The sequence below is a fragment of the Tauraco erythrolophus genome, chromosome 19 (assembly GCF_009769465.1).
Source record: "Tauraco erythrolophus isolate bTauEry1 chromosome 19, bTauEry1.pri, whole genome shotgun sequence".
Classification (NCBI taxonomy): Eukaryota; Metazoa; Chordata; class Aves; order Musophagiformes; family Musophagidae; genus Tauraco; species Tauraco erythrolophus.
Genome location: NC_141483.1, coordinates 2,236,664 through 2,255,940, shown reverse-complemented (window position 1 = coordinate 2,255,940; position 19,277 = coordinate 2,236,664). Strand labels below are relative to the sequence as shown.

Genomic DNA, 19,277 nt, shown 5'->3' with positions numbered 1-19,277 from the left:
GGAGCATCAGGGACAACGGACTTCCCAAGGGACCACGTCATAGATGGGAATTTCCAGAGCCCTTTGCAGCTGGGTGAGGTGGGCAGGTAGGTAACCCTTGTCCCTACCTAGAAATGGGAAACTGTATGTACTGCAGACCCCAGAGCATGTGCTGCGTTGGAGAAAAATTCCTACCAAACCTCAGGGAAGTTGGGAAACCTGCTTTGGGTCAGCAGGGAAGGGATTGCAGGACAAGGAGCAGGATCCACGCAGCCGTCCATCCCTTATGCTGAATAATCCTTCTGCTCAGCCAGGCCAAATCCCACCCAGCCAGAGCTGAGCAAAGGGCAGGGCGTTGTGGAGCAGAAGCAAACATTGCAAATGTCAAGGTTTTTGCCTTCTTTTGCTTGTTTTTATAACAATAGAAAGAAAAGTCTCCAGATCTTTCCCAACCAGACTATTTCAGGGAGACTCCAGGCAGCAGCCTCTGCTTCCAGTGCAAAAATCAAATGCCTTTTCTCAGCCTCTGCTCCACGAGGGACCACACGGGTGCGAAAGTCAAAGCTCCCTTCCCCGTCCCGCAGCCCACGCGCTTGGGAGAGCGTTGCGGGGGTTAAAATAAACGTGTCAACTCACTCATCCGTGTCTTTTTTGCTCTCCTCGATGAATGCAATGGACTCAGATCTAAGGCGGTTAGTCACTTCGTACGTACGCAGGGTGACTCCAAAAATATCCTCGTGGTACCGGCTGTCATCCTGAAACGGAAGATGGGAGAGGGGCAGTGGGGTTAAAAAAGAAAAAAAAGAGTATTTACGAGCGGTTGGTCTTGCTGCGGCACCAGAAAGCTCTCGTGCTGGGAGTAGGGACCAAACACACAGCGAGTGTTGCGGGGGCTGTCACAGGAGCTGGTGGGACAGGCAGGGCAGAGGGGCAGGAACCAGCAGGGAGGTGAAATGATCTTCCCAAGGGCACAGTGTGGGGCAGTGGTGGAGCTGCTCGGTGCATTAGACCTCCTCGACTGCTGCCAACCCAGGGGCTGCCTGGCCATCCGGGGACAAGTAGCTCTAGACCAGCCCACATCAGAGAGCTTTTGCCAGCAAACCAGCTGTAAACGTGGCTCTGGGCTCCCTCGAATCCTGGGTGGAGCGTGGGGTCCTACTTCAGAAGGGGTAATGCCATAGGAATCAGGCTGAGTTGTCCTCCTGGGCAGAAGCAGCGCTGTTGGAGCATCCGTTATTGGGCCTGGGTCCCAAACTCAGCTCACTTCTGCTTCAGCTGCCACATCTGCAGCAATGTGTTTGCCCAGGGGCAGCAGCCAGCCAGCCCCAGGGACAGAGGAGGTTTTGGGAAGGGGATCCACAAACTGCCCTTGTAGCTTGGTGCAATGACGGAGGGACAGCAGGTACTTAACCAGGCGAACAAGCCCTGCCTGGGCTCCCAAGGGTGCCCACAAGAGCTTGTACCAGTGCTCAGCACTGCACCAGCCTCGTAACAGGAGCCCAGTGTGGGCTCAGGGGGCTGCAGCCTGGAGCAGAGCTCTTGCAAAGCAAGGTGACTTCCACTGTGCACCCAAAGCTTTGGAAGATCACCCTGCCGACCTTGCCCGGGTGCAGGCAGCATGGGTGGAAGCCGCAATCCCCCTCCCAGCTCCTGTCTCCTTGGTGCTGCCTGTTCTGCAGGAGGAGGCACCAGGTGCAGCGCCCGTGGCAGGAGCTCGCCCGGTGTCTCGTGGTGTAGACGCTACTCACCCGCAGCTTGCTGATGAAGGCACCTGCCTCCTCCACTGACAGCTGGCCCTGCTGCCGCACGATGCGCTGGACGGTCTTGAGGACATCCCCGGCCATGGTGACATCCCCACAGACGTAGATGTGGCCTCCCTGCTCCTTCAGTGCTTTGAACACAGTTTGGGCCAGCTGCTCCTGTAACACGTCCTGCACGTATTTCTGCCGGAGGAGGAGGAGGAGGAGGTGGGAGCTGAGATTAACTGCAGCTCCTCAGCCCTCTCCACCTGCGCGCTCCAGCCAGCTTCGTGTGCATCAGCTGCCGTCGAGGCAGGAGCACAACATCACCCCCTCTTTGGGGAAGCACGGTAGAAAAGAGATGGGGAAAGCGGCAAAGCAGCATTTTGCTCTTGCATTTTCACACCTTCACCACATATCTCATTGCCAGCCCTGCCCGGGTGGCCGTGGGAATTTGGATCAGATGTTCGCACTGGCTTTGGGCCACCCCACCGGGTGACATCCCTCCTGTCCACCTGCTTGGGAGGATGTGCCTTTCCCCTCCTTGTCTGCTCCTGCCTGGTGAGCGCAGCTGCAGCCCTGGTGTGGGCACGGCACAGGTTCAGGCTGGCACAGGGATGGGGATGTGCACTGGGAAGGGCACGATCCTGCATGCTTAAGCAACCAGAGCTCCCAGGGCATGAGCCACCATGGCTGTGCCAAGGAACCAGCACCTCCACGCCATGCCAGCTGGCCACGGCTGCCCAGGGCTGTGCACCGGGAGCGGAGTGATGCCCACCGCACACCTTTGGTTTGTCCGGTTCCCGGGAGTAGGCTGTGTACAGCTCTCTGAAAACACCATGGGTTTTGGCAAAGAGCGTCTCCTCTTTGTAAATGTGGTCGATCCTGGACTGTCGGCAGCCAAAAACCAGGACCATAGGACAAGGCTTCAGACCTGGGGGGGAGACAGGGGAAGTAAGTCAGCCCAGAGACCGCTCATACCTGCCTTCTGCAAGCCACCTCCCTCCAGATCTGCCAGCAGCCCCAGTGCCCAGTGCGAGGCTGCCAGGAGCCAAACGGGCAGGGAGGAAAAACCAGCCCTGCCTGGGGCAGAGCGTGGCCTGGGGTCACAGAGCAGGGCAGTCTGTGTCACGTTTTGGGGAGAAATCAAACTTTTTTTCCCCCCTAAATGGTCTACACGATCAGTGAGAAATGTGTATTTTACGTAAAACCGACGCCAGCGCTGTAGTTCTGCCATAAAAACTTGGGAAGTTTTGCAGGAGGATTTTCATGGAGTTTGTTCAGGGAGTTTGGGCTGAGCTCCAAGCCTGCACTTGGGACAGCCATTGCTTTGGGGAACCCTTTGACTTCCGGGGCAGCCCGGGCAGGAGGCTGGACCCCCCTCCCACCCCACCAGCCCAGGGTTCCTGAGCGCTGCTTGAGATGGGAAACGGGAGGAACAAGCGTCGTCCCACCTTTGTGCTGGATTTCAAAGAGTCGCTGCTGCCAGAAGCTCCGGAAAGGGGCGATGCCGGTGCCGGGGCCGATGAGGATGCAGGGCACCTGGGGATCCTGGGGCAGGTGGAACCCGGGCGCACTGCGCACATCGAAGATGCTGGTTAAACCCGAGCGGGATGCTCCCTCCCTCGCCTCTGCCCACACCAAGCTGAGACACCACCCAAAGAGGGAAAAAATCAAGGTGAAATCCCAGCAAGCGATAATTTAGCGCCCGAGAGGGACCCATTCACTCGCAAATCCAGCCCTGTTTTCTCCGCACCCTCAGTGCTTTGGGAAGAAGAATTGAGGGCAAAGAGCTCATCCTGCAAGGGGGAATCACCCCATCTTCTTCACCCCTTGCCCTGTATGGACCACTTACCCTCTTACAAAACAGGGCACTACTTCATCGGTCTGTATCCGATTGAGCCAAGAGGAGCAGACTCCATGGTGGATCGGTCCTTCTCCATCTAGGAGGAGAGAAGAGGGGGTCAGTACTTGACACACCAGCCAACTACTCCAGTTGCTCTCCTTTTGGAAACCCTTCCCACTACTTTCCACATGAACACCTCACTGAAAACTTTAGTATCTCTGCATCCATCTCCCATGAACTTGATAGAAGTTTGGTGCTTGGATCCCTCTGTGGAGCTACCCAGCTTCACCCAGGACACAGCCCTGGCATAACTGGACCTCTGCAATACTTGGGAAGCACCCAACTTCTCTTCGGTCCTTTTTGGCAGAAGCAGCATCATGCTGTAGCACTTCTAGACACAAGCCCTCCATGGCAACCCCAGAAGACTGGCCAGTGTCTTCCCCTGTGTCCTGCCTGCTGCAGGGGAGACACGGCTGTGTCCATCTACACCATGACCCAGGCTGCTTGGATACATCCGTGCTTGCCCAGGTACAGAAATCTGGCTAGCTGTGGCAGCGTGGGCTTTAGTGTGGGCAAAGAAATGATCTCACGTGGAGCTTGGATCTACTGTGGCTGGTCTGTTGCTGGTACCTGACTCAGACCTGGCATCTCTGCCCTTTGATGGATGGCCGTTCTCCATACCATGGGACAGCAGTGTCATGGGTTGAAGGAACCTAGTCACTGCAGCAGGTAGAAAGGCTTTAAAATAACATCCCTCTGCCAAAGACCTTGTGGTGTTTACCACGTGTGAATGCTTTTCCCTCGCTCCCTACACCAGGCCTGTCTGCACTGACCCCTGCATGAGCGTGGTACCTCTTGTGCGATAGGAGACCACTGCCACGGTGAGGTGGACCTCGCCTGGGTACATGTCCGGGGAGGAGCTGATGGAGTAGTAGCGTGGTTGGAGGAGGGGGAGCTGTGTGAGCAGCAGCGTGGAGGGCATCTGCACTGAGGGGAACTCCTCCAGCACCTCCACGATGGTGGGGTTCTTGGACCACTTCCATTCTTCATACTCCTGCAAGCCCTACAGCCAGGAAAAGAGGGAGGAAGGGAGGAGAGAGCTGCAGCATCGACCTCTTCCAAGCCAGGTGCCTCTACCGATATCCCACCAGGCCTATGGCAAAGCTGGGGTGGGTGGCAGGCAGGAGGAGCCCAGCTGTCATGGGTAGAGACTCAGCCTAACCGCAGTGTGGGGTGACAGTGCCCTGGAGTTGTGGTTGGCCCCAAGACCTTGAGGAACTTGGGGCTTGGGGTCTGAGGCTTTACCTTGCTAAGGACCTGCAGACGTTTCTTCTCCTTGTCACTGGTGGCCAACAAAGCAAACTGTTGCAGCAGCAGGGGTGTGGGAGGGGTGGTGATGTCCAAGTAGTACTTAAAAGCCTGGAAGATGGTGCATGGTGGGACACGGTTCTCGTCTGTCCAGTTACTGATGACACCTGCCAGGAGGGAATTCAGCATAACCATGGGATCAGCCGAGCATAAGAGCCAAGGCGGACAAATCCTTGCTTTGATTCCCCCTGCTCAGCTCTGAGACAGTGAATGATGAAGAGCTGGAAAGAAGAGCCAATGAGATTCCTCATGCGACAACTGAGATGCTGTACAACGCGCACAAATGCAGAGTCTGATACTCCACAACCTTCAGCCCTGGTCACCGAGTTAATGCTGTTTTCCATCTCCTGTTACACTGTGCGTGGCAGTTGGGTATCAGTTATCCCTGAAATACAGTGTTGAGTTGGTCCATCAAGATCCCTCAACTTTCCTTTCCAGTCCTAGACATTGCTCTTTCCATGAGAATATTAACACCTTTGATTTTTCTGAAGAACAAGGAAACATCTCCCCAGGGCCTTGCTCACCTTTCAAACCCTTGCTCTACACCCTAAATGATGAGCAATGGCTCTGGGCAGAGGAAGGTTGAAGAAGGTGCTCCCATCACTCCAAGCAAATGCACCAATGAGATGGGAAATTATTTCTCCTGGGAGTCACCTACCTGTCCGAGGAGCTACAAGAACCACTACAAGGGGTGGGTGAGGAGGAGAGAGCTACCTCTACTTAGAGGTGGCCCTGGTTACCTAGAGCTGTGTTCCTCTCTTCCAGGAGCTCCACCTTCACCAGCTGGTTGGCTGGAGGAGCATCTTCAAGCCTGTCTATCAGGGCATTGACCAAGTCTTCATGGTTCCCTGGAAACACGCCCAAGTGGTCCCCGGGCAGATACTGAAGTTCCTGGTGTCCGTTGGTGTGGAGGCGCAGGAAAATTGTCAAGCGGCTACAGGGAAAGGAGAAAAAGCAGGATGTGTTTTGGGGGAGTCCTTCGGGGAGTCGCTGAGCTCTGACCTCAAGAGCCACTGGGTGTGCTGGGCAGTGGTGGCACGTCCAAGCCCTGGTGCCCCGCTGAGCACGTCACCAAAGCTGCAGCAGGGAGCTAGGAAGGACACTGCCGTGTCCACCTCCCCTGGCTGCCAACTCACCCTCGGGGGCTATTTAAAAGGGAAAAACCAGTTTAACCTCTCGCTTCAGGAATTCTGTCCTTTCTTCACATGCACCCTGCCACTCCACAAGCCACCCATCTTCTCATCCTTACGGGCAGCACGTTAATTTACACAGCAGCAGAGATTCCACTGTATAAAAGGCAGGAAACGCCCTTCGCTGGGTTGGCGTGGCTTGGTGAGGATTTGCACAAGATGGTACCCATGGGACGCTCGGGGGTCACGGGACGCTTGGGTGGACACTTGGGTGGACACTTGGGTGCACCATGAGTGCAGTCAGCTCCCGCGGATCCCGGGGCAGCTGCGTCTCCTACCTGGACTTTGGGCTCTGCAGGTTCTGGCGTGTGATGAGCCGGGCTGCGTAGACGCGTTTTTTGTGGATGCTGTAGAGTCCTGCAGAGGAGAAGAGTCAGTGGAGCAACGCCACGGAGCACAGCCAAGGCAGACAGGACTTCTGCAGGGCTGTCGGCCATGGCTGCGGGTTCAGCCCTTCGGACCGGAGCTGGCTGACACCCACGCACCGTGGGCTCCACCGGCCTCCTGTCTCCATCTCCTGCAAAGCTTCAGCCAGCCTGGGGGATCAGGAAGCCCAAGGGGGGAACCAAACCCGTGTCCCTTTTGTTAATGACTGAGGAAGACTCCGAAACCGCTCGCACGAGGCACGGGGACGTGCCCTCACGCGCCGGCATGTGCCTCTCGCTGCCGGTACCACCTGGCTGGTAGCAAAGTGCCTGAATTTGGGAAGAGCTAAGCCAGTGCGGCAGATCATCAGCTGCAGGACCCGTGCTGAGGGGCCAGGTGTCGGTGGGCTGGACCTGCCGTCGCACTGCAACGCTCAGCGGAGCGGCACTGGGACGAAGCCAGCTTGGAAAGCTCCCAGGTTTCCAGCTCTTTGCTTCGTCAAATGGGGTCAGGAGGAGGGAGATCAGATCATATCCCAACAGCTCTGTGACAGACACGGACAGCGACCAGCTAGAGGGCCTGAGACCATCACAAACTGCTCCTTGGGCATGTGATGGAGGGGAAACACAAGACCAAAATGCTGGAAATTTAACACTGAATATTAACACAGGAGATTCAGCTCCTTTGTCCTCGCTTGAGCCTGCTGTGTCTTCTCCTCCACCTGCCCCACTCCTAGAGCCCTCCAGGTTGACCCTGTCTTCATACCTTGTGTGAGTTCTGGGGCTTCAGCCACATAGGTCAGGCGAAACTTGCTCCTCTTCCAGCTCCGGTCATTGCTGATGAGGGAGTTGTTTGCCTTCTCAATGTTGACGTCATCTCCGACGCAGAACACGTCGCACGCTGCCTGCAGCACACACCAGGCTCTCAGGCATCTCACCGCTGTCCCTGGGCTTTCCGTCCAAGCCCTGCAACCCCCCTGTTCCCACCCCACCTCAGCCAACACGAGGAGGAGGTGGCCTCAATGGTGTAGGGCTCTACTGGTGGCCGTAGGCGTGTCTGGTGGTGCCCTCCTCCCCCAGGCATCTGGCGTAACACAGGAATTCAATATAGTGCTCACCCTCTGGTCAGCACAAACCAGAGTGTCAGCTCCACCGAAACATGGAGAACCTCTTTATTGTGGGCTAGGGTGATGGATGGGTGTCCCAGTGTAGGAATGGAGAGGCTGGGTTTTGGTCCAGCTCTAACCAGCAGCTTTGCTTTCTCCCTGCGTCCTTCTCCCCTCTGCTCCTCCCTGGAGGACACGGGAAGCGGGTTACCTTGAAGACCTTCTTGGCCCAGGTCCTGAAGGACTCCTCCTGGCCACAGAGCTCATCCCCTTCTCCCATGCGGAGGATCCTCTCTCCACCCAGCTCCTCCAGGAGGGTGTCCACTGCCCGGGCAAAGGCGCAGAAGTGGGGGTAAGCCCGTGACCCCAGCCCAAACACGGAGAACCTGCAGAGAGATGGCACAGCTGTGGCTACCAACATCGACATCTCCCCCTCCTGTGCCACCACGGCCAACACCAGCATGAGGGAAGCGAAATTGCTGCCTCCCACCCCATCCCATTTACCTGACGTTAGCCAGCGGCCCCGTGCTTTCGAAGTTGTCCCTGGAGTCAGGGCCATCGCTTGAGGATTTCCGTGCATCCGAGTAAGAGGAGACGCTGTTGAAACGGACCTTGTAGCTCCTGCGAACAGCAACAGCATCAAGTGTTAACAGTGGTGGCCAACGTGCCTGTGGTTCCCACTGGGAAGTAACTGGAGGACCCCAGGCTATGGAGGAGACCAAACTGGAGCAGGCTCAAGCTCAGGGCTCCATATTTCAGGGTGCTGTGATCAGTGGCTGGAGCAGAGAAACGTCCTCCCTCCTGGGGGTAAGCCCATGTGTTGCATCCCACCCTGGTCTGCTCCATGGGGTCCTCCAGTCACCTTCCGGTGGGCTGACCCAGGTGTTGGCCACCACATTGTCCCCAGTGGTGCAGAGCTGACAGGAGCTTTGGTTCTACCTGCCCTTCCCTGACTGCACACAAGGTCGGGCATGTGTCTGAACAGATATTCTGAAGGTTTTTTCATTCATAGGAAGAAAAATAAAAAAGGGAGTGAGAGAGAAGAGGGGATGAGGAGGGGGAAGGGGAGCAGAGAAAAGAAATCTGACACCAGCAGAAGTATTTCTGAATTGAACCATCTTCAGAAATTGCTCTACACAAGGGTTTCTAAATATACTGGCAGAGCAACGCAGCAGTGGTATGCGGATGAGTCACAGCAGACCTCCTGCACCCGCACGGCACGGCAGGCAGAGGAGACAACCCCTGGGCAAAATAGCTGCCAGGGTCGCAGAGCAGAGCCCACCTCTGCTCCAGAGCCTCCTCCTCTCTGCCCAGACCTCTCATGCTCTCCTGCTTCACTCCCTCTGGATGGAGCCACTTCTTTCTCCCCTGTCCCTGGGCCACATCCTCACCTGGGGTTACGTGGCCAAGGCAGGGCAGTACAGCCCACCAGTTTAGATGGGCATGAAGCCCAAATTCCCCTCCAGGTGCTGGGTCTAAGGTGGGGACACCAGCAAGTTTTGCTGCAGGGAATAGGTCCTTGTGGCAGGGGCCGGCTGGTGAAAGGTGGGCTGCGTTGGACCGCGGGTCCTTAGACATGGAAGGGTTGTGAATGTCTCGGAAAACCCTTGCTGTAGGTCACAAGGAACCAAATATACGATCGTAGCAAAACCTCTTGACTGCGGAGAGAGGCCACAGATGCCCACCCTGTGGGGTCTCAGCCACCCTCAGTATCCGCTGGTGGACATGGAGCTGGGATCCCGTGGGGCGCATGGGCAGGAGCTGCCCTCTCCAGACCTTTCCTACAGACGCCAGGCTAGCTCTGCTCCCCTTCCCTCAACAGTCTCCTCCAGGACGCCTTTTTTCATTGCAAAAGCTTTTTTTCATGCTTCACGTCAGCATCTCTTTCTACCATCCAGAGCGATGACCTCTTGTCCTGTCCCGGGGGAGGACACGGGGAGTAATTTATTCCCTGCGCCTCTGTAGTCACCTTTTCCGTAGGTGAAGTCTGCTACCGCGCTGCATTTCTGTCTCCTCTTCTTCAGATGAAATAGCTCTCACCCTTTTGATCTGTCCCTCGCAGGTCGCCGTTTCCAGCTCTCTGACCACTTTTGCTGCCAGGTAACCAAGCCACCGGCTGTCCTGGCGCTTAGAAACTCCTGCCAGTCCCTTAAATTACATTTAGAGGGGACTGGGACAGCCAGCACTGAGCTCAGGAGCTTTTGACCTCCTCAAATCTGCCTGGCTTGCCATGGGCAACACCTCAGCCCGATGGTGCACCAACCCAGCCCCAAAGAGTGATGGAACCACGCGCAGCCTGGTCCTTCTCCACCCAGACACCTCCAGGGCAGCCTGCACGTCCCGTTTTGTCAGCTGGCCCCGTGAAGGCATGAGGTCATTAGAAACCTAACGGGTTTTTGACTCTCCAGCCTGGTGGGGAGCCCTCAGATGACTTGGCCGCGCAGCAAGGTGATCACTGCGAGGCTGCTACATCGCCATATTTTGTACTTAATAGCTAAAATATGAGGAGGTCCCAAATTTTTAACACTTTTCTGCTGCTCTCTCTTCCCAGCCTCGGGAACGTGCACTGAGATGCTTGAGGCTCATCTCCCAGCAATGGGCGACTTTCTAAAAGCCCAGCCCCTGTCTCCAAGGTCCCGGTTCCAGACTCGCCGTTACAAACTTCACAGCCAGAATTTCTAACGGCTCTTATTTTCCCTAGAAATGTTTCCACGTGATGCAAGATGTTAAATTTGCTTCTCAAGCCCTCGCCCACCTACATCCACATAGTTGGGAGCTCCCTTCTGCTTCCAAGTCTTACTATTTTGATGTCTCCTGGACAGCCCCAGCTCTCAGATTCAGTGATTTGGGGGAGAATTCCTGCTTTTATTTGTTTGGGGTTTTTTGTAGATGCCTGCCTCTCACAGCTGAAGAGACAAACTTTAAAACACCAGCCCAGGGAATTACGAGCTGGAGTCCACAGGCATGCCTGACTCGGTGCTGTCGTCCTCCCTGGGACCTCTGCCTGCTCCATCCCCGGTCCTCCAGGCAGGTTCCATCCCTCGGACCTCTGCAAACTTGAAACCTGCGTGGGGATTCCACGTTCCCTTCCGAGAGGAGGAAAGCAGAGGAGCTTCTGTGGAGCTGCCTGCTAGCTGGGCTTGTGAGTGGGAAGGGAGGGTTTTGGGGTGCTCTTACTTCCTCTCCTCCAGGTTGGAGTTGGGATTCTTCATCTCCATCAATGCGCAGCCAAATTTCTACAGAGAAGAAATAAAATAATAAAAAAAAAAGACCATCAGTTTTGCCAGTGTCTGCAGGAAACAGAGCAGAGACCGAAGCCTGGGCTGCAGCTCTACTTGCTGCTCGCTGTCCCCAGCACCTGTTTTGGGCCATTCCAGCTCAAGCTGAGCAAAAAGAGGATGCTCATCCCCGCTCCCCACCACCTGTCCCCTGCCCGTGTCCCTGCCAATGTCACCCACCCCAAGCCTGGTCCTACCTCTCCATTCTCAGGTGGGTCTCCATTGCCAAAGGTGCTTGTGACCACCAGGACCATGGTTTCATGCTCTAGGTGCACAATGTCATACTCATCCATGGACATCACCTGGGAGCGACAGAGGTGTTAGCAGGAGGCTTTTGGTGGGGGGGAATACCACCAGACAGTCTCCTGGGATGGACCCCAGCCCACCCAGGGATGGGAGCAGCGTATCCTTGCTGACTCCATGCCAGTGCACTAGCAGGGATCTCCACAAGGGGAGGATGAGAACAAGAGCCTCAAGGGACATGGACAAACCATGGGGCTACCACCTGAGAAGCAGCAGACATAGGTATGTTACAATGCTTGCAGGAGTATTAGCTGGGAAAATTCCTGTGCAAGCTTCAATCCAGACCCCCAAGGTCATATCCTGGGAGCTGCTGGAGACCTTTGGCAGCTGGGAAGCTCCACCTGTGTTGAGCCATGTGTTTTCCAACAGCCATCTGTTCCCTTGGGGCACCCAGAGGTGTGCAGGGGCTGGGAGCGGGTGCGATACCTTGGCATCGAAAGCGTGCTTGAAGATTTCACACAGGGTTTTTGCATAGACCTGCGACTTCCCTGTTTCCGTGGCATATAGGATGGTCGCTTTGACCCTCTTGGCCATGGCCTGGCCCATCAGCTTGGCTGAGAACTTCACAGCTCTAGGAAACAAGAATAAATCCTGGTAAGAGAGCTCGTTTCCTTGTCAGTGCCTCCAGCCCAGACTATTCACACCATTTTATTTATTATTAAATGACCAGCCTGCCTTAAAAACTGCAGGATCTTTTTCTTTTTTTTTTTTTTGTCTTTATATGCCAAACAGGGAAGCTGTGGAAGATTCTGTCTGTCTCGACTTGTCAGAGATGAGGACTAGATGGGAGGGGCTGGAAGACAGAGCTTTTAGGGAGGAAAACGCTAAACCAAGCGTGGAGGTGCCCTGTCTGCAGGAACAGAGAAGCAGATGAAGAATGAGGGACAGTGGTCGCTGAAAGCAGTGACCAGATGACCTCCAAGGAAAAGCTGGAAACCAACCAGAGCCCCAGGCACAGGAGGAACAGTGACTTCTCCATCTCTTCACATCTCTAAATCCTCTCTAGCTGCCTTTCTGCAGGAGGTGTCCTAGGCGAGCAGAAGCGCCCAGGCTCCACACATCACGCCCAAAGCCCCCGAGATGCTGAGAAGGTGAGGCAAGGCTGGCTGTAGTGCCTTGGATTTGCACTCCAGTGACACGATGAACTTCACTCAGAGGAGCAGGTTGCACATTTATTTGAGGTTCACAGGGCTGTGTCTAGCCACCTGCCTCCTGGAGCTGCAGTCGTGACTGGATGCATTTGCTCCAGTTTTGCCCATGGGCTCAGCTCTGACAGCAGGGCAGAGGGGCCCAGAGAGGTCATGGGCATCTCTAATCCTGGCCAAGGTGATGCAGCACTACAAAGACCTGCTCCGGAACGGCAGGTCGGGATTTAGCCCGATGTGTTGCAATAGGGGAGGGGCGGTTTTCGGTGGGCCGAGAGGGCACAAAGCATCTCTGTGGCTTTTGCAAGAATAAGGGCTGCTTGATTCACGTGGACAGGGTGATCAGACCCTGCCCAGGGTGGTCAAGTTCAGCAGGACTCCTGCATCCCCTTCAGACAAGCTATGGGGAACGGAGGTTGCAGCTGGTCTGGTGACACTTGGCAGGAGAGGAAAGCCTGGCTTTCCCCTGCCCCTCCTGCCAAGGAGGGAAGAAATGCTTTAGGTTTGGAAAATCACTTGGAGAAGAAAAAAAAAAAGGAGGGGCAGAAAGAAGAGCTAGAAAATAAACCCCACCAGGCTGATGTGTCTGGCCTCCTCCAGGCAGCTCCCCTCCATGACAAAGTCAGCCTCAGGAGCATTTATATTTGCTGCTATGCAACCACTCCTCAACGTAGTTCTGCACATTAACGTTTCCCTGTGGTCCCCTGTCCCCATTGTCTCCTGACCCCATTGTCTCCTGTCCCCATTATCCCCTGTGCCCATTGTCCCATGTCCCCATTGTCTCCTGTCCCCATTGTCCCCTGGCCCCAGGGCTTACGCTGGCCCCAGGGGAGGGAAGGGGCAGGACGGGCAGGGATGCAGGTTTGAACACTCCCATTTGGCCAGAGCCAGCCCAGCCTGTCGGAACCGACATCAAGATCGTGCTGTGACCAGTGCCAAGCGCGGCGTTCGGGACCGCTGGGCTCGCTCTGCCACGCGTTCAGCCAGTTCGCTCCAATCTGGGCAGGATTGATGGTGAATTACAAAAATAACTCCTCTCCCCTACATCGGGAACAATGGAGATATATATATTTTTTTTTAAATTACCTGCCACGCTCACATTTTTATAAAACCATTTATCAACCCCCCACGCACAAATAAAAGCATTGTTTCTTCTAACTCAATGGCTCAATTCATCTTCCCCTGGTCTCCAGCAGCCCCAGGCTGCAGCCCAGACCCTGGCACCGGTGTCAGCCGAAGGAGCACATCCATCAGCTGCCGATCATGTTTATGGATGCGCCGTGGAAAATCGCTCCCAGGAGGTGACAGCTGAAGAGTGGGAACGAACTGATAGTAGGGACTCGGGGAAACTGAAGTATGGGGAGATGCTGTGAACGTCACGAGGCCACCTGGCAGCTTGGCCACAGACACCGGGGCAGACCTGGCCTTCCCCTGTCTTGGCCCAGGGCTCTGGTGTGATGGAGACAGCAGATCCTACGAGAATCTCTCTGCCAGTAGCCCACAGGGGAGGTGTTTGGTCCAGGATCAGCCAAAGGGTCTAAATCATGCTTCATTCCTGCGCCCCTGCTGACCAGGGGCTTTGGCAGGGGAGAAGGACTCACGTGGCCCATTACCGGGGTCAACTGGCCGTGAAGTGTGAATCTCAGCTCGGCCCTGATCCATCTGCTGCCTGTAGGGACATTCCTCATTCCTGTCTCCCCTCTCCTTGCAAAGTGAGTGTTTGGAGGTTTAGACATGCGCTGGAGACAATCACTCCTCAAGAAATTAAAGAGTCAGTGAGAAAAAGAGAAATATGGACACAAGTTCCATCTTGCTTGTGCCACCATGGCCCTGAACACCCACGGGTGACCTCTCAGCCCCAGGAAGCTGTGAAAGGAGAAACTGGCAATATACCTCCAAGAAGTGAGAAAGCCATTCCGGAACGTTGAAGACCATTCTACTGGAGAATGAATCAGCTTGAGAGAAGAGACGGTATGTAACATCTGGTATTGACCCGGTCACACGCATTTTGGTGGTCTAATGGGGTGTTCAAAGGACTGCCTGCTTCTCCAAATGTCCCTCTTGGCAGCTAAAGCCTCCAGTGGCCTGAGATCCAGGCTCACAACCCATCAGTTTGCACACATCCGTAGGGTAGTGCTGTCAAACAGCACAGCAAACAGAGCTGCCCCAAACCAAGACCAGCCCCAAACGCTCCAGGGCTTTTCAGAGCCCACTGGTACTTACTTTGCTAACTTCTTAAAGCCGATGGCCCTCTTCTTGGTAGGTGTCCCATTGATCCCTTTCCAGACGTGGGTGTTCCAGGGGTCCGGCTAGAAGAGAGAAGAGCAGCAACAGCTGATGGGCAGTGCTCAGGGCCTTGAGAAATGCTGTGTCCACAGCACTGAGTGTTGAATTCCTCTAGTCATGAAGAGGAGGACTAGCTGGCCTCTTCACAGCTCTTGATCTCCTGTATAAGTCCCTGATCTATGAAGACAGGCTGAGAGAGTTGGGGTTGTTCAGCCTGGAGAAGAGAAGGCTCCAGGGAGACCTTCCAGCACCTTCCAGTACCTAAAGGGGCTACAGGAAAGCTGGAGAGGGGCTTTGGACGAGGACATGTAGTGATAGGACAAGGGGCAATGGCTTTAAATTGAAAGAGGGCAGATTTAGATTAGATCTAAGGAAGAAATTCTTCCCTCTGAGGGTGCTGAGGCACTGGACCAGGTTGCCCAGAGAAGTTGTGGCTGCCTCATCCCTGGAAGTGTTCAAGGCCAGGTTGGATGGGGCTCTGAGCAACCTGGTTTAGTGGAAGGTGTCCATGCCCGTGGCAGGGGGGTTGGAACTGGATGATCTTGAAGGTCCCTTCCAACCCAAACCGTTCTATGATTCTGTGATCCATGGAGCCCCATGGGTTTCTTGGGGCACTTGAGCAACGGAGTGTGCACAGAAAAATGGCAAGATAATAAAACCTTGCTGGCTTGTAACAACATCTGGCCGAATGCAACAGCATCTCACCTCTGAGATGAGCATCAACAGGCCACAAGCAAAAAGAAGGCAGGCGATGCCAGAAGGGGAGAAGTGATGGAAACATGTCCTTCTCCCTCCCCAGCCCACAGGTTGTTTTTTTTCCTAAGAGCCCCTTTGGGAAGGAGAGCCAGCTGAAGCAAGGAACAAGCACGCAGAAGCTAATTCCGTGCCCTCGCAGGCAGCTGTCTGTAATCAGGGCCAGGAACCATCAGGGATCCTGGTGGACTGGTTACAGAAATGAACAGACTGCTCCTGGTTTGTGATTGTTCCTTAAGGGCTCTTGACTAAAGGTCACATTGTGTGAAAACCACCGGAGCAGGGATGGTTGGCTAATGAGGACGTGTTTGCTTAGGGGCCTTATTCCCACGGTCTGAAGTGTTAAATACTCCAGCACCAGCGTTCCAGCCCGCTGCTTGGCCTGCTGGGTGAGAACCCCTCCATCAAACTGTTGGATCCCCAAGCTGGCAGGAGGCATCCACTCAAACCTGCAGGCTGGAGAGAGGAGGGACACGAGGTCTACCAGGTCATTTCCTCACCTAGCCCTCAAAGTGCAAAATTAGGCACTTCCAAAGGGAGGAGCTCTGCTTAGTTCTGCTTCCAAGGGTAAAAGTTGGGGCTTCAGGTGTCCCATGTTCCCATGAAGGGGCAAAAAGCCATGAAAGAGGTGAAAAGGTGGAATTTCCAGGGGGTTGTTACCCCACGTTAGGGGGAATCACCAATTAGACTTGTTCATGGGCTTCACCGCCTCGCGGGACAGCTTGTTGAAGGGATTAGATGGTGTCTCTCTCTTTCCTGCATCTTCTCAGCTCCAGCTCTCACTCTGCTCTTGGCCGTACCTTTGGGGACACAGCGGTGGTGGAAGGTAGGGTGCAGACAGTACCTGGTACTCAAAGGAGGGCGTGAGACGATAGTTGAGCATTTCCTGATGAAAAACTGGGGTGATGCTGCCAGACATCGGCGGGACAATCCACACCCAGTCGGCTGGACAGCCTCCACGGCATCGGTACTCGTTCTCCATGTGTTTGATAAAGGACTCGGTGGCTGAGTGGTGATCCACGATGGTCACCTTGTCGCTCTGTCGGAGGGAGAAGAGAGCAGAGCTGACAGCTGTGGGTTAATACACCCCAGAAGCCAAAAGCCAAGATTTTACCTTTGGAGCTGTTTGACCCAAATATGCCTCATTCTCACAGTCTTACAGGACTGTATCTTTGGAGATGACACAGGGTGGCTGCTGACCCTGGTCTTCCCAAGAAGTCTGTGAAGCTGCCCTTGTCCTTCCTGAGTAGATGAGCTATGGGATGGCTGTTGCTCCTGCTATCTGTCATGGGCCAAGCAAAGACTAAGATGGCGTGAACGGGATGGAGCATCCTCTGCTCAACCCCTTGGGGATTTCATGCTTGGACAACTCAAGGAGCAGTTCCTATCCAGTTCAGGGAAGGACTCCCACTCTCTGAAGCTGGATTGCCAAGGTCTAGCTTTGCTACTCAACTTTTAAGTGCAGGCAGGGAGAGAACCTGGGCCAATTCTTGCCCCATGGACGTGCTGAAAGGGCTGGATCTTGCCCCCTCGGGGCACTCTCTTTGGACAGGCTGAGCTCAAATGCTGGTGGTTCTGTCTTTGCAACATCCAGGGTTCAGAGGTTATTAAATTTCACTACAGACTCCTGGAACAGCCCAAAATTAGGAAGGCACAGACCAATTTCACCTGAATGTATCAGCTGCTGCCATTGTCTTTGCACGGATGTCTCCATACTTGTCCCATCCTGTGTCCCTCAAGCCTGACCCCCAAAAAAATGGGAGTCCTGCTACTCAGGTACCTGGAAGCTGTACAGCACAGCAATGTTGATCTCCACCAAGGCCTGGTCCTTCCACAGCGAGGAGGTTTTCCTCATATCCAGATTCATTTTCTTGGCCACTTGCTGTAACAAAACACAGTAGAAGGTCAACACTTTAATGGCCAAGAACCAAGGACTGAAGATCTCTTACTCAGGGAGAGGAACCCAGAGGAGGGACCCAGGCTGACACAAGGCACCCGCAGGGCAGGGCACTTGCAATGAAGGACTGACATTTTGCCTTCCTCCAAGATGTGGTCCGACCTTTTCCTCTCCGTAACATGAGCAAGGCCAGTCTGGCCTCCCTTCCTCCCCTGGGCACAGGAAGACACCTAAATGCTGCTGAAAAGGGCCATCAAGAGCAGTTGCTCTTTGTAGGAGCAGAAGAAACGGGTGGGTCCATGGGACAGCAGGAGATGGTGGTGATCCATGTACTGGGAGGAGCAGGCCTTATACCCCTTCCCATGCCAGACCCTCTGCTGCTCCCAAACTCTGTTCTTTCTCAGACTGTTTCTTCTACCTGGAGTCCTTCCCCAAATGCTACCACAGATGAGTGTGCACACACACTCTTGCTCTCACCCCTCTGGTTTTCAAGCAACTGGGGAGGGATGCAGCCCCTCCAAGTAACACAACATGCCCCTTGGAAGGGCAAAGGAGCCACCCTTGATGGGTGCAGATCCCCTGCACCAGCACTTCTCCATGGCTTGACTTTGTCTCTGACTCACCCTGTCCCCAGTGCAGGGAGTCCCCGAGCCATGGTAGAGCGCTCCAGAGGAGCCAGCTCGAGGTTCCCCATGGGCAGGCATGTCCTTGAGTAGTCACCAAGTGTCTCAGCCCCACCACGTCTTAGCACTTGACCTCACTCAAGCACATGACCAGGTGCCTGCTGATCCATAAGACGCTTGGAGAAGTCTATGGGAAGCTCAGCAGGCAACATACTTGCTGTGTTAGATACCAGCTAGCCCCATAGGACACAAAAACACTTGCCAGCCCATCACACCCTAGGCCATGTGGCTCCAGGAAAATTGAACTGCCCTATCTAAGGGCGACTTGGATGTCCTGTACTCTCCCACTCAAGGCAACACTCTCCCAGTGTCCTGCCTGCTCCCCAGTAACTTCACACACACCCCAGGAGCACCTGACCTCCTTGAGGAGGGGGAATTACCTCCAGTATGTTGTAGCGAGAGTTGTCACAGTAGTCCCGGACCCCAATCTCCGTGCCCATGTACCAGCCGCTGAAGGGGCAGGCGGAAAACTCCAAGCCACCGATCTCGAGGAGCATGTTGGAAACTGCTGGCAAGCCATACCACTTCAGGCCCAGGTCCTTAAACCATTCAAACCTGCCAAGATACAACAGGGTTAGGCAACCAGCTGGACCTCCCCTGCCCAATGGAGGAGGTTACTTTGCTACCAGCCACCAGGCTGAAGGACACATGAGCAGAACGGTTCCTGGAGGCAATATTTCCCTTAGGGGCTGTTTCCGGGGAGAAAGTGGTATATCAGGAGCATTACAGAGTGGCCTGAGTCCTGGTAGACTTCAAGGAAAGGGAAACCAGCCCTGAGACAAGGACACAACTTGCTTTCCACCTCCAGGCTCTGCCAGCTTTACATCAGAGCAGATGGAAGACCTGGAAGAGGGTCTTGGGTAAAGCACCCAAGCCATGGCAAGAGAAGACCAAGCACAAGAGGTGGAGTTGAGTCCTGCTGATCTCGAGCAGTTTTGGGGCTTACTCTGACTTACTTGGGATGCCGGATGGGCACTTCCAGCACAAGCTCTGGGGGAATTTCGAAGAGCTCTGGATCGTTGCCGTTGGCTTGGAGGAGCAGAGGCAAGATATCGAAGCGCCCATGTGGTGCCTTCCACCCTTGCTGAATGCAGATCTACAGGAAAAATGAAGGTGGGGTTTAGAAGTCCCCCACAGATCACCTGCTCTTCAAACATCATGGGCAGGGAGGTGCACAGTGCTGAGCAGTGTCTCCTAACAGCATCTCAGCCCTTACGGTCGAGTAATGACCTGTGTCCAAGGGAGCTATGACACGGTGCTGCTTGTCGCAGCCAACCCACGGCCAGGTAAGGGGGATTTGGGCTGAAAATGAGCCTGGAACTACACCCCCAAGGAGGAT

General features: G+C 54.9%; 1 protein-coding gene across 1 annotated transcript in view; it reads right to left on the bottom strand.

The window, feature by feature from the left end:
- Positions 1–611: 611 nt before the first annotated feature.
- The window catches only part of NOS1 (nitric oxide synthase 1), a 37,919-nt gene continuing 19,253 nt past the window's right edge, over positions 612–19,277 (bottom strand). Inside the window, exons 9-28 of the mRNA XM_086623695.1 lie at positions 18,895–19,034; positions 18,319–18,493; positions 17,139–17,240; positions 16,203–16,397; positions 14,543–14,628; positions 11,601–11,745; positions 11,069–11,173; positions 10,771–10,829; positions 8,098–8,214; positions 7,805–7,979; positions 7,254–7,392; positions 6,401–6,479; positions 5,673–5,866; positions 4,870–5,039; positions 4,417–4,627; positions 3,574–3,661; positions 3,173–3,294; positions 2,504–2,652; positions 1,728–1,922; positions 612–734 (exon numbers count right to left, since the gene is read on the bottom strand). Of these exons, the coding sequence (XP_086479821.1) occupies positions 612–734; positions 1,728–1,922; positions 2,504–2,652; positions 3,173–3,294; positions 3,574–3,661; positions 4,417–4,627; positions 4,870–5,039; positions 5,673–5,866; positions 6,401–6,479; positions 7,254–7,392; positions 7,805–7,979; positions 8,098–8,214; positions 10,771–10,829; positions 11,069–11,173; positions 11,601–11,745; positions 14,543–14,628; positions 16,203–16,397; positions 17,139–17,240; positions 18,319–18,493; positions 18,895–19,034 (2,769 nt within the window). The remainder of the gene's footprint in view (positions 735–1,727; positions 1,923–2,503; positions 2,653–3,172; positions 3,295–3,573; positions 3,662–4,416; positions 4,628–4,869; positions 5,040–5,672; positions 5,867–6,400; positions 6,480–7,253; positions 7,393–7,804; positions 7,980–8,097; positions 8,215–10,770; positions 10,830–11,068; positions 11,174–11,600; positions 11,746–14,542; positions 14,629–16,202; positions 16,398–17,138; positions 17,241–18,318; positions 18,494–18,894; positions 19,035–19,277) is intronic.